This window comes from Brachycentrus maculatus, unplaced genomic scaffold (assembly GCF_059751285.1).
Source record: "Brachycentrus maculatus isolate JH-2025_06_01 unplaced genomic scaffold, ASM5975128v1 h1tg000620l, whole genome shotgun sequence".
Taxonomy (NCBI): Eukaryota; Metazoa; Arthropoda; class Insecta; order Trichoptera; family Brachycentridae; genus Brachycentrus; species Brachycentrus maculatus.
Window position 1 is genome coordinate 676973 of NW_028281358.1, and position 15164 is coordinate 692136.

The 15164-nt window shown below is 39.0% G+C and overlaps 1 protein-coding gene across 1 annotated transcript; it reads left to right on the top strand.

Moving 5' to 3' along the window:
- Positions 1-221: 221 nt before the first annotated feature.
- Positions 222-9144, top strand: msl-3 (male-specific lethal 3). The gene is made up of 10 exons (XM_088273927.1): positions 222-416; positions 2018-2196; positions 2686-2819; positions 3454-3574; positions 4676-4852; positions 5331-5471; positions 5931-6488; positions 7060-7143; positions 7747-7959; positions 8351-9144. Exons 1-10 carry the CDS (start codon positions 315-317, stop codon positions 8418-8420), a joined length of 1779 nt encoding a protein of 592 aa, XP_088130053.1. The 5' UTR covers positions 222-314; the 3' UTR covers positions 8421-9144.
- The last annotated feature ends 6020 nt before the right edge of the window (positions 9145-15164 follow it).

Consider the following 15164-nt stretch of genomic DNA (forward strand, 5'->3'; position numbering starts at 1 on the left):
TATAAACACAATGATTATATGAGAGAAAAGGGGAAATTGAAGCAATCTTCGCACTCGAAACTGCATACATGTACTAGTTCTAGCTTGTGTACGTTGCATACAGTTAATATGTACAAGTCCTTTCAGGATAAAATAAAATCTAGGCAGATATCTATTGATTGGGACTAAGGAAGTAGGTACTTCGACTAAAAGTGACATTTAAAGAAAAAGAAGATAGTAGCATCATACAAAGATGGCCTTCTTTTCGCGCCGGTTGGTTTGTAGGTTATGCGATGTGAAGTAAATCTTTTGCGTTTAATTATATTCAATTAAACATGGTTTCCACAAGAGGCCCCAAATATAAATTTTTGGAAGGCGAAAGAGTTTTGTGCTACGAGCCAGATCCAACGAAGGCTAAAGTTCTTTATAACTCTAAGGTAATTATTTCGTTTGTTTTTGTTGACATTTTACAAATATTACTTTTACGAACAAAATACTTATTTATTCCGATACATAGATTTAGAACTGAATTATCGTTTTAATTTTAGTACGTATTCCGAATTTACATATTGTAAAAATCATATTAACACTTTTGGACATCGAACTGTCAAACGTCATTCCGTTGTCAAGACATAATATAACGGACAAACATATTTTCGCATCTTCTTCGTTCATGTTTAATTCATCCAATCGGTTAAATGATGTTCCAAACTATTGTATTCACTTTCCCGCCGATAGGAAAATATTCACTTTCATTCATTTAGTACTCTTGTAAATGTTATTTAATTTCTTGCTCAATATATGTAAACACACATACACATTCATTTTGAAATAACAGAAATCATGTAAAATATTATTTTCTAACATTTCATATGAGAACTAGGTAATGATTAAATTGCTAAACATTTAACTAATGAAGAGAGAATATTTATCGTCAATGATATAGAGCGGTGGTTCTTAACCGGGCTGGATGGAACCCCAGGGGTTCGGTGAGCCAGTCTCCCGAGTTCGGCGGAGATCAAAACACACATCCCACTTACTGTAGGATATTATGAAAAATGATACAACATATATTTATTTATCCAATAGATCTAGTATATTGATTAATTTATCCAATAGATCTAGTAGTCTAGACCAGTTTTCCGCAAACTTTTTCTGTTCAAGGTACACCTGCCAAATTAAGAAATTTCAGAGGCAAACCAATGAAAAAAAAAGTTTACTTAATATTGATTTATTATCAAAATAAATATAATGCGCAAACATTAAACAGCTTGCTTAACTCAGCACAGGCGATCAAAATTTGTAGGAATTATGTTATCTTCACAAAACTAGATTTTTTCCGTGGCACACCAACTAATCACCAGTAATTATGGTACACCAGTGTGCCGCGGCAAACCCGCGGCCGAACAATGGTCTAGACAACAGATGCCAATGATGAATACCTCGACAAAATCATTTAAATTCAGCATAGCCAGGTTCAACAGCAACTCTTCAGAACAACAACGCTCTCAACGTTTTGGAGTAAACAAATGGTAACGTACCCTGTTATTGCTAAGAAAAGCTCTGGAGATTTTCATACCGTTTGTTACAACATATCTTTGTGAGCAAACCTTTTCGAGGATGCTGGATATAAAAACGAAGAAAAGGAACAGACCTGTTGACACGAGAGTGGCACTTGACAAGGTAAAGCTGCGCATGCATGAACTGGTCTCTGAAATGCAAAAGTAGAAGTCACACTGATTTACAGTAAATATTCATTATTTTGTTTTTGTTTTTATGTGAAAATCACGTTATAATGGTTTTGTGTTTTGTTGATTTTGTGCACCTGTGTATAAATTTATACCTTTGTTTTGAATTTGAAAATATCATATTTTATTTTTCCAATTAAGTACGCGGGGGTGCTAACTTGATGATATTAAACGAACGTAGGAGTTTCTCGGATCTAGGATTAGAATATGTTTGAGGAGATACAGATAGCATACGGGAGGGAGCTCGGGGTGGTTGACGGTCAGTAACGCGATGCGGTGTGATTGCGCAGGTTGTTCAGGTGAAAGAGAACAAGGACAAGCGCGGGCGGCGCAACATCGAGTACCTCATCCACTTCCAGGGCTGGAACTCCTCGTGGGACCGCTGCGTGAGCGAGGAGCTGGTGTTGAAGGACACGGAGAACAACCGCCAGCTGCAGCGCTCCCTCGCAGACAGCGCCCAGCTGCAACTGTGAGTCTCTTTACCTTCTTGGCTACCCAAAATCCTGCTCAAATAACAGCTGCAGCTTCTGCGGTCAGGATGGTGGGACACGCTTTGCCTTCTTGGCTAGCTAAATCCTGCTCAAATAACAAGCTGCAGCTTCTGCGTTCAGAATGGTGGGACACCCACCCTTGCGCAGTATATGCGAGTGTCACCAACGGAACCAAACTCCCAGCAGCTTGCCATCCTGAGAGCCTTCGCCATGAAAGTGCCGGTCGCATTCTTTACTCAGTCACTTCAGCCGATAGATGACCTCGTTCCTCCAATGTTCCTCCAATGACAATTTTACAAAATACCAATTTTAATCTTTTATTTTGAATTATAAATGCAGTTTCACTGAGGAGTGGAAGGGTTATATCTCAACAAAAAAAAGGATAATTTATTTTGTTTTTCTTGCATAATTTATAATATGTAATCGGTTTGCGACAGTCCCTTATTGTGTCACTTTTTGCATTCCAGTGGGGGCTATTTGTACCGCAGAGAAAGGAAGAAAACCAACAGCAGCAGCGGTGGGGGAGGCCCCAGTTCCAGCAAGCGACCTCGCATAGAGTGCGACGGGACCTCCAGTCCCGTAAGCTCACCCAGAGATGAAGGTACACTTCGTGATCTATCAGAGACTAAGTTAGAGTTGCCCCAGAGAATTAAGCTGAAATTCAAATCTGGATTTTTACTGCTCGTCTATGGTAGGCTTTGTGAGGAATGAAGAGATAAGGCGTATGACGCAGCAAATCTTGGTCACAACTGTCGCCGAGAAAAAGCGATTCAGTTGGCCTGGCCATGTACTCCGCATGCCTCCCGAGAGCCGCCATCAAGCTTGCCTCTTTTACAAGGCATCAGGTTCTCCCCGCCCAGGACGACCACTGCTAACAATTCATCGGCAGTTCTCGTCAGAACTTCGGGATGCGGATTTGACTTGGGAGGATACAAGGGAGCTGGCAGCCGACAGAAAAACCTGGAGACAGTTTGTGGACTCCATATGCTCCACCTAGGGAGTGGATATGGCTTAATTAATAACTATGGTAGACGCAGTGGTGTAGTCGGGTCGAAGAACATTAAGTGATTTACAAATGCCTCTACTAGCATTTTCAGAGAATGTAACGAAACTGATATTTTTGTCGACTTTTCCAAGGGGAGATGTTATACCTAGCGATCAAACTAGGTATCTGGTCACGAATTTGATTGTACATAATGTTGATAGTCTAGAGATGTGTATTGTTGCCTCGACAGATGCGGATCCTTCCGACAGCTGCTCCTCGGAGTGCAGCTCCAGCAGTTGCTCCGTGTCGGACGGCGACTACTCGAGCGATGCCCACGGCACGGCCGCTATTCCACTAGGCCCCGGACTCAGGTACAAAATTAAGTTTTTTCTCAATTTCTAGATGTCCTTCTTTTTGTTTTCTTTCGTCTGTTTACTCATTTTTATATTATTTTTTTTCTTTTATGTACATAACAATTTAATTGTTGGGTAATATATACAAAATTAAACAAGGTTTCTTCTTCTTCTTTCTGTGCCACTTCTAACGAAGATCGGCGATCATCATGTCTACCTTCACTTTAGATGCTGCAGCTCGGAACAGAGATTTGGTGCTTCTGCCAAACCATTGACGTAGGTTTTTCAGCCATGATGTCCTTGGGCGTCCTTGAGTTCTTCGCCCCTCAATCTTTCCTTGTATGATTAGGTGGAGAAGACGATATTTTTCATTTCTCATGACGTGTCCGAAGTACACCAGCGCACTCTGCTTGATGGTTGGTAGGAGTTCCTTATTGGTATTCATCCGTCGGAGGACCTCTAGGTTGGTGACCCCATCACGCCATGAAACTCGCAGGATCTTGCGATAGAGACCCATTTCAAACGCCTCTATTCCGTTTTCCATCGCCTGTGTGAGTGTCCATCCCTCCATTCCATAGAGAGCAATGGGAAGACATAGCACTTCAACATACGTTTCCGAAGTTCAAGATTTAAGTTTCGGGACAAAAACACTATTCATTTTGGCAAAGACATCACAGGCCTGCTCTAATCTAAAGTTTATTGGATTGAATTCTACATTTATTTATGTAAATGTTAATACGTGACGCGTTTCGTCTTATTAAGACATTATGAAACACTCATATGTGTTTGATAATATCTTAATAAGACGAAACGCGTCACATATTAACATATACATAAATAAATGTAGAATTCAATCCAATAAACCTTGTTTAATTTAGGATATATTACCCAACAATTCAATATGGAATTCTACCAACTGTCTGCAGTTACAATATATAACAATTTACATAAAATATTACATAAAACGTATATATTATAAGTTATTACGTAAACAAACGCACACATACATAAACATACACACATGTATACGTTCATACATGCCTGTGTACGGACAGGTAGATAAAATAATAATATAAAATAGCAAGGGTTGACTGTTGCATCGGTGTGTATGGATTGCAGGCAGCGTTTGACGGCGGACTACGAGCTGGTAGTGTGCGGGGGCCTGCTGGTGAGGCTGCCGTGCCGCCCGAGCGCCCTGCAGCTGCTGGAGGACTGCGTGAAGCTGCACACCACGCGCACCGTCGCCGCGCACACGCCGCCACCTCCCCAGGCGGACCTGCAGGAGCAAGTGCGCAGGTAACCCGACCCTGCCCGCCCACTGCGCAGTATCCCAACTCACCCCAATATGTCCAATCTTGTTTGAGGTTGCACAATCAATAATAATAAAATTAATTAAAACGCACGGATGTTATCACATAGTGCCTGCCAAATCAATTAATGAAATATAAACACCTTTATGGACACAGTTTTCTAAGTGTGAAATTGAGAGCGGAGAAAATGCGACATGGATAGATTTAAATTTTTATCAGGATTCCGTGAATCTTCTAAAGTTGGGGAGTGACCGGAGCATTTATTCGTAACGTAACATTCACGGCGAGCATCCGACTTCGGATGAAGTACTCGGAACAAGTGGGGGACAGCTCTGCTCGCTGTACTGACTATACAAACGCTCACATCGCTCACATCGCAACGTGTTACATTACGACCAAATAAATCCCGTCAGTCCGCACCATAAAATGTTGACCGAATATAAGTAAAACGGTTTCGGTTCCAGGCTCAACATCCTCCGACAAGTGGCTGACGGTCTCCGGATCTACCTGGACTTCATTCTCAGGGACCAACTGCTGTACGAGGAAGAGAAGCAACAGTACCAGCAGGCCGTTGCCGACGGGACCATCCAAGACGTCCTGCCACCGTCAGTACATCCTTTCTCTATGTTGATGTTCTCGGTTAATTAGAGATTGGCACTCTGTTCATGTTACAAGATAGACCAACTAGGCGCATCTGGCAGACAAAACTTAATACTCAAAAGCAGGGTCACTGTGTTTTTTTTTTTTTTGTCACTCTTCACAAAGTGCCCAAAGTACTCCCATAATATATATGCACCCTGGCTTCCAAAGACCCATCTCAATAAACTTCTTCATCTAAAGGTGGGGACTGACTGGAGCATTTCGTCTTAATGTAATGTCGTTCGCGGCGAGCATCCGACTTCGGATAGAGCACTCGAAATGCTGTACTGATTATACGAATGCTCGCATCATAACGTGTTACGTGACGACGAAACGACTCTGTTCAGTCCCCACCTTAAGGTGAGATATTGATAATCTAGCTTACAGTGTTAATAAATACATATATTAAATAAATTATTTTGCAGAGTCATTAAGCAAGAAGAAGAGAGCACGTCTCGAGGATACCCCGACGATTACGCTCACCTGCCGCCCTTCATGGACGGGTTGAGGAACGTTCAGATCAAAAGGGAAGCGGTCTCTCCGTCCGAAGAGCTCATTCAGTGCAAATCAGAACCCAAGTCATCGCCTAACAACAACGACAGCGAACCGTCCCCCGGGTGGAGTGAGCTACGGATAAAGACCGAAGACAACGCTTCCAAAGAGGAATTCCCGCCCAAGAATGAGAATAATTCGGCGTGGGAGTTGCCGGGCACGGCCGCGCAGTCCTCGTCCCGAGAGGTCCCTTCCACTACTAGTAGAGGTTCTCCCGATCACTACTCCGCCAGGGAGAGCCGGCTCTCGTCAGACTCGCAGCCGGAGCAGAAGGAGGACGCGTCGGAGCGAGGGTCCTCTCAGGAGGACAGTCAGTCGCTGGAGGAGGAGGGCGGCAGGCTCCAGTGGCCCGAGGCATCCAACAGCACGCAGTGTCCCAAGCTGAACAATGTCAGACAGAATCAGAGAATTCCCAAAACTGTAATCAGAAGGTAATTCTCAAAGAATACATTAATAGACTGGTAGCCTCCGCGTGTCTCACCTAATGACAATTATGTGCGTATATCAGCTCTCAAAAAAGAGAGTCAAAAAATGGCTCCATGCAACTGTAGTTGTAAAGACCATCAAACAGGCCTGTAACTGTTGCCTAATGAATAATGACTACTTTATAAGGGAAATATCACTATCAATAGTCAGCATCATAATCCTCTTCTATATAGTGGTCTTTTCTATGGAGTTTTCTGTAGACTTTTCTAAAAAAATGTTAATTATTATTTGTTGTATATGATATGTTAAGAATTTTTATATGTTAAATATTGAAAGTTAAATTTTTAACACATTGGAAATCCCTTCAATTTAATTTTGCGTAACTTTTAAATACGATCAATTATTTAAAATTTTAATTATAAAATGGAAAATCACAATGTTATTGCTTCAAATATAAATTATACAATTGATTAGTGTCGTAGTCCAAAATTAGGGTTGCAATCCGCACTCTGACGGAAATAAAAATACATATTTTTATTAAATGATAGTTATGGTTACGTTTGTGCAATGTTACAGGCTGCGCTCACACCGGCCGCGATCACGCACGCTGGATGACCGCCCCCCCGCCTCGCAACCCGGACCGTCCCGCACCGTCAGCACGTTAGTACACTGTCATTCTAAAACTACTTATTCTTTTGTTATTGCAAACACATCCATTAAAAAAATTCACTTGTGCCAACTCTTCGGGGCTACATGCCCTGTGTTGAGTTGGGATAGACAACATAAAAAGGAGGCAGATCCATTATAACACACAGGGGCGCGCCTTCTATATAGACAGAAAAGCAGTGCCTGTTCTAACTTAGCGCGTGACATAAAAACGCAACCAGTACCTACCCTACCCTACTGAGTAGTACCAGCTTATCTTAATATCTACCTCTACTGTCTACCCTTGTATGTAAGTAGTACCTAGCTTAGCTTACTACCTACCTCTACTGCCTACTCTAATTAATTATCTGTGCACGCCATTGATAACACAGATATATAACACCATGAAGGAATTGTGTGGACCGGTTCAAAGATAATAGGGGGACTTTGTGTCATAAAAAGATCTGAAATTCTGCCTTTGGACTGAAAGCATCGGAAGATTCTACCGAGACCGGAGCCTTGCTCTTAAATTTAATCCTAACATCTCGGATAGACTTCCAAAATTATTAACGGTCCCTTAGTTGAGTAACTGGCAAGTGAGTTTTGGTCGGTGGCCAGGTCGGAGGAGAGTTGCGGCGCGGCGGAGGACTTCCGGCAGGCGCTGGCGTGGCGCCTCGTGCCGCCCGATCTGCCGCTGCGCCAGCCGGCCGCCGTGTACGGGGCCGTGCACCTCGCCCGACTCTTCGTCAAGCTGCCGCAGTACCTCAGCGTCATCAACATGCCCGACTCCAAGCTGGAGCTCATCGTGCAGTATGTGGAGTACTTTGTGCAGTGAGTATCTATCCTTAGTATCCTTACATCACCCGACTATGGTTCGCGAGTACTCGTCAAATAGTAATCGTCAGCAATAGGTCGAAGTAAACTTGAAATAATTCATACCTATAGTCTGAAAAGGAAAGCTATTTACTTCACAAAGCTCAGTCAGTTTGGACTGAGTTACGAGGAAATCATTAAAGTATAAAATTCTAAGGATCGAGGCAATATGAACTGTTTAACAATGGGCAATATGGTGAATGTTTGGCGTTGCGTGACATTCACTCTGTGCTCTTTCATTGACTAGTTGATGTTATACAAACTGCTTAGTGATAAACCGGTTTAGAACATAGTTTTGTGAACTCCTGTCCCGTACCAACTGGAAAGCCCGACTACTTGTGTATTGCAGATATCTGGAAGAGCACGAGGAATGGTTCGACGAGTCCATTTACTACGACCCGAGTCCCTCCGTCTCCTGACCTCTCACCCGGCTTCAGGCGCGAAAGACGGAGTCCTAGCGTCCCCCCGGGGGCCGGGTGACTCTGTCCCAGTGCCCCCCACCCACAAACCCCTAACAGCGTGGCTAACCGTAATGCCATTCTTTAGTATTTTCTTCTAGTAATTACAGTCGTTTACTACGTTCCAATGCGAATAGCGAAACTGCGTCTATTGTCGGACAATGAGTCTCCCTTCTACAACTCCGACTGGATTCAATAATATATTTACATAAGTAAACAGATAGCTCTTATTTTAGTGTATATTTGTAAACAATTTTAATATCCTCAAAAGGACTTATTCGGTATCTGGCCAAATTGCAACTAACTGACAACTGCTTCACTTTGTGATGGCAATATCGTGAAAGATAATATCGTTATGAAATATGCAAATTTGCAAATACTGAGGGACTGCGCTATCATTTGTACTCTAGATGAAAAAGAAGACTTGCGCAAGGTTAAGAAATTAGAAGTGTCGCCTGATGGAAAAACATCCGGGCACTTGTGGTTTAAGCATGTGTTACTCTATCTATTAGTCATATATGTATCCTGTCACTGAGTGGAAAAAATATAGGTTATGTATATGCTGTTTTAAAAAGGTTTCTTAGTTATTCCAGAATAATTCATGTTTTTACCACGGAATTGAGTATTATAGTGACTTCCGCACTTTAAATTTATCTTAGTGAAATAAAAAAACAATAATGAAAAATAATCACAACAAATTATAAATATGTATTTCCTAATCAAACCATATACATACTCGTAATTATTATTTTCGCACTTAGTGACTTGCCTAGATGGAATGTAATTTTTGAGAATTAGCGTGTTGAAGGGTGGATTGAATGCCATATAATTTATTCTCTCGATGTCTGATGAACGATGGTGTCAGATTGAAAGGTCACAGTAGTATACACATTACTTGTTTAGTTTGGTTTGTGACAATAGGCAATAGCTGTGTATGATATTTGGTATTTTAAGTAAGTTGATGAACACTCGAGAGGCTATTACAGTAAAAGTTCATTAAAACCAACAATGATAATTCACAAAATCCGCTTATTGTAGTCACTCTGGTTACATTCCATAACAATAAAAGGATGATAACATTAAACAGAGGATGAAATAAAATGTATTTTAAATATAATTCAATTTATTTCACAAATTTGTTCCAAGAGTTATTTTTGGAATCCCAACCACAGATTGAAATTGTGAATGATCTTATCACTCAAATTGCGAAGGGTGTTATTTCCTAATTGAACTTTCGTAATTTGAGTAATGTGGTTGTCACGAGTAAAATAGTGACTTACACAATGTGTAAAGTGAACATTAAACCAGTCAATAAGGGAAAAATGTGAATGATAATATATGCTTGTGATAATACATAATATGAATGTCTGTAAATGCACCCAGACTTGCATACTCCATTTGTATAAAAATGCGCTTTGTCTGTTGAAACATCTAATGTCACAAAACATTTGCGTTGACAAATCACCGCCAATCCAAATACAGAAAATAGGTGAACTGTTTTTTTTTACGATTTGTTAATTTGAAATATTACAGTTTTGATCTCTTCAATTTCAAATTATCTTTTAATATATTTCCGTAGTGAAATTAAAAATGAAACTAATATTTTTATTATCGTCACGCCATTTTTCGCAAGGGTAAAGAACGAGGATGGAACACCACACGCATATGTATATGTATTTATTTTGTGGAAAGTAAATGTAAATACTGCTAAACTTCAATAAGCTTTTAAAAAGTAATGCCTATCGCAAATGGGGCATTTTAATAAATATGTAGTTTAGCGATATTATACTAGTGGTAGGTTGTAGAAGTATGGCAATGTAAAACCATATAAATAATAATAATGTAGAAAAAATCCTTATAAATCATCGCAATGTACATAAAAATTTATAGAAATGGTCCCAATATAGATGGAAATCCTTACAAATCATCTCAATGTGTACCTTCACAAAGTTATCTGTAGAGTTACATATTGGGCGCTGTGATATAACAGTGATTTGACCATTCACAAATGTATAGAAATGGTCCCAATATAGATGGAAATCCTTACAAATCATCTCAATGTGTACCTTCACAAAGTTATCTGTAGAGTTACATATTGGGCGCTGTGATATAACAGTGATTTGACCATTCACAAATGTATAGAAATGGTCCCAATATAGATGGAAATCCTTACAAATCATCTCAATGTGTACCTTCACAAAGTTATCTGTAGAGTTACATATTGGGCGCTGTGATATAACAGTGATTTGACCATTCACAAATGTATAGAAATGGTCCCAATATAGATGGAAATCCTTACAAATCATCTCAATGTGTACCTTCACAAAGTTATCTGTAGAGTTACATATTGGGCGCTGTGATATAACAGTGATTTGACCATTCACAAATGTATAGAAATGGTCCCAATATAGATGGAAATCCTTACAAATCATCTCAATGTGTACCTTCACAAAGTTATCTGTAGAGTTACATATTGGGCGCTGTGATATAACAGTGATTTGACCATTCACAAATGTATAGAAATGGTCCCAATATAGATGGAAATCCTTACAAATCATCTCAATGTGTACCTTCACAAAGTTATCTGTAGAGTTACATATTGGGCGCTGTGATATAACAGTGATTTGACCATTCACAAATGTATAGAAATGGTCCCAATATAGATGGAAATCCTTACAAATCATCTCAATGTGTACCTTCACAAAGTTATCTGTAGAGTTACATATTGGGCGCTGTGATATAACAGTGATTTGACCATTCACAAATGTATAGAAATGGTCCCAATATAGATGGAAATCCTTACAAATCATCTCAATGTGTACCTTCACAAAGTTATCTGTAGAGTTACATATTGGGCGCTGTGATATAACAGTGATTTGACCATTCACAAATGTATAGAAATGGTCCCAATATAGATGGAAATCCTTACAAATCATCTCAATGTGTACCTTCACAAAGTTATCTGTAGAGTTACATATTGGGCGCTGTGATATAACAGTGATTTGACCATTCACAAATGTATAGAAATGGTCCCAATATAGATGGAAATCCTTACAAATCATCTCAATGTGTACCTTCACAAAGTTATCTGTAGAGTTACATATTGGGCGCTGTGATATAACAGTGATTTGACCATTCACAAATGTATAGAAATGGTCCCAATATAGATGGAAATCCTTACAAATCATCTCAATGTGTACCTTCACAAAGTTATCTGTAGAGTTACATATTGGGCGCTGTGATATAACAGTGATTTGACCATTCACAAATGTATAGAAATGGTCCCAATATAGATGGAAATCCTTACAAATCATCTCAATGTGTACCTTCACAAAGTTATCTGTAGAGTTACATATTGGGCGCTGTGATATAACAGTGATTTGACCATTCACAAATGTATAGAAATGGTCCCAATATAGATGGAAATCCTTACAAATCATCTCAATGTGTACCTTCACAAAGTTATCTGTAGAGTTACATATTGGGCGCTGTGATATAACAGTGATTTGACCATTCACAAATGTATAGAAATGGTCCCAATATAGATGGAAATCCTTACAAATCATCTCAATGTGTACCTTCACAAAGTTATCTGTAGAGTTACATATTGGGCGCTGTGATATAACAGTGATTTGACCATTCACAAATGTATAGAAATGGTCCCAATATAGATGGAAATCCTTACAAATCATCTCAATGTGTACCTTCACAAAGTTATCTGTAGAGTTACATATTGGGCGCTGTGATATAACAGTGATTTGACCATTCACAAATGTATAGAAATGGTCCCAATATAGATGGAAATCCTTACAAATCATCTCAATGTGTACCTTCACAAAGTTATCTGTAGAGTTACATATTGGGCGCTGTGATATAACAGTGATTTGACCATTCACAAATGTATAGAAATGGTCCCAATATAGATGGAAATCCTTACAAATCATCTCAATGTGTACCTTCACAAAGTTATCTGTAGAGTTACATATTGGGCGCTGTGATATAACAGTGATTTGACCATTCACAAATGTATAGAAATGGTCCCAATATAGATGGAAATCCTTACAAATCATCTCAATGTGTACCTTCACAAAGTTATCTGTAGAGTTACATATTGGGCGCTGTGATATAACAGTGATTTGACCATTCACAAATGTATAGAAATGGTCCCAATATAGATGGAAATCCTTACAAATCATCTCAATGTGTACCTTCACAAAGTTATCTGTAGAGTTACATATTGGGCGCTGTGATATAACAGTGATTTGACCATTCACAAATGTATAGAAATGGTCCCAATATAGATGGAAATCCTTACAAATCATCTCAATGTGTACCTTCACAAAGTTATCTGTAGAGTTACATATTGGGCGCTGTGATATAACAGTGATTTGACCATTCACAAATGTATAGAAATGGTCCCAATATAGATGGAAATCCTTACAAATCATCTCAATGTGTACCTTCACAAAGTTATCTGTAGAGTTACATATTGGGCGCTGTGATATAACAGTGATTTGACCATTCACAAATGTATAGAAATGGTCCCAATATAGATGGAAATCCTTACAAATCATCTCAATGTGTACCTTCACAAAGTTATCTGTAGAGTTACATATTGGGCGCTGTGATATAACAGTGATTTGACCATTCACAAATGTATAGAAATGGTCCCAATATAGATGGAAATCCTTACAAATCATCTCAATGTGTACCTTCACAAAGTTATCTGTAGAGTTACATATTGGGCGCTGTGATATAACAGTGATTTGACCATTCACAAATGTATAGAAATGGTCCCAATATAGATGGAAATCCTTACAAATCATCTCAATGTGTACCTTCACAAAGTTATCTGTAGAGTTACATATTGGGCGCTGTGATATAACAGTGATTTGACCATTCACAAATGTATAGAAATGGTCCCAATATAGATGGAAATCCTTACAAATCATCTCAATGTGTACCTTCACAAAGTTATCTGTAGAGTTACATATTGGGCGCTGTGATATAACAGTGATTTGACCATTCACAAATGTATAGAAATGGTCCCAATATAGATGGAAATCCTTACAAATCATCTCAATGTGTACCTTCACAAAGTTATCTGTAGAGTTACATATTGGGCGCTGTGATATAACAGTGATTTGACCATTCACAAATGTATAGAAATGGTCCCAATATAGATGGAAATCCTTACAAATCATCTCAATGTGTACCTTCACAAAGTTATCTGTAGAGTTACATATTGGGCGCTGTGATATAACAGTGATTTGACCATTCACAAATGTATAGAAATGGTCCCAATATAGATGGAAATCCTTACAAATCATCTCAATGTGTACCTTCACAAAGTTATCTGTAGAGTTACATATTGGGCGCTGTGATATAACAGTGATTTGACCATTCACAAATGTATAGAAATGGTCCCAATATAGATGGAAATCCTTACAAATCATCTCAATGTGTACCTTCACAAAGTTATCTGTAGAGTTACATATTGGGCGCTGTGATATAACAGTGATTTGACCATTCACAAATGTATAGAAATGGTCCCAATATAGATGGAAATCCTTACAAATCATCTCAATGTGTACCTTCACAAAGTTATCTGTAGAGTTACATATTGGGCGCTGTGATATAACAGTGATTTGACCATTCACAAATGTATAGAAATGGTCCCAATATAGATGGAAATCCTTACAAATCATCTCAATGTGTACCTTCACAAAGTTATCTGTAGAGTTACATATTGGGCGCTGTGATATAACAGTGATTTGACCATTCACAAATGTATAGAAATGGTCCCAATATAGATGGAAATCCTTACAAATCATCTCAATGTGTACCTTCACAAAGTTATCTGTAGAGTTACATATTGGGCGCTGTGATATAACAGTGATTTGACCATTCACAAATGTATAGAAATGGTCCCAATATAGATGGAAATCCTTACAAATCATCTCAATGTGTACCTTCACAAAGTTATCTGTAGAGTTACATATTGGGCGCTGTGATATAACAGTGATTTGACCATTCACAAATGTATAGAAATGGTCCCAATATAGATGGAAATCCTTACAAATCATCTCAATGTGTACCTTCACAAAGTTATCTGTAGAGTTACATATTGGGCGCTGTGATATAACAGTGATTTGACCATTCACAAATGTATAGAAATGGTCCCAATATAGATGGAAATCCTTACAAATCATCTCAATGTGTACCTTCACAAAGTTATCTGTAGAGTTACATATTGGGCGCTGTGATATAACAGTGATTTGACCATTCACAAATGTATAGAAATGGTCCCAATATAGATGGAAATCCTTACAAATCATCTCAATGTGTACCTTCACAAAGTTATCTGTAGAGTTACATATTGGGCGCTGTGATATAACAGTGATTTGACCATTCACAAATGTATAGAAATGGTCCCAATATAGATGGAAATCCTTACAAATCATCTCAATGTGTACCTTCACAAAGTTATCTGTAGAGTTACATATTGGGCGCTGTGATATAACAGTGATTTGACCATTCACAAATGTATAGAAATGGTCCCAATATAGATGGAAATCCTTACAAATCATCTCAATGTGTACCTTCACAAAGTTATCTGTAGAGTTACATATTGGGCGCTGTGATATAACAGTGATTTGACCATTCACAAATGTATAGAAATGGTCCCAATATAGATGGAAATCC

Excerpts from the sequence above, each read along its gene's own strand:
- msl-3 (XM_088273927.1), top strand. The coding sequence starts at position 315 with ATGGTTTCCACAAGAGGCCCCAAATATAAATTTTTGGAAGGCGAAAGA. Across the intron at positions 3,575-4,675 it reads CCACTAGGCCCCGGACTCAG|GCAGCGTTTGACGGCGGACT; the intron begins GTACAAAATTAA and ends TATGGATTGCAG. Across the intron at positions 7,144-7,746 it reads CCGTCCCGCACCGTCAGCAC|GTCGGAGGAGAGTTGCGGCG; the intron begins GTTAGTACACTG and ends GTCGGTGGCCAG.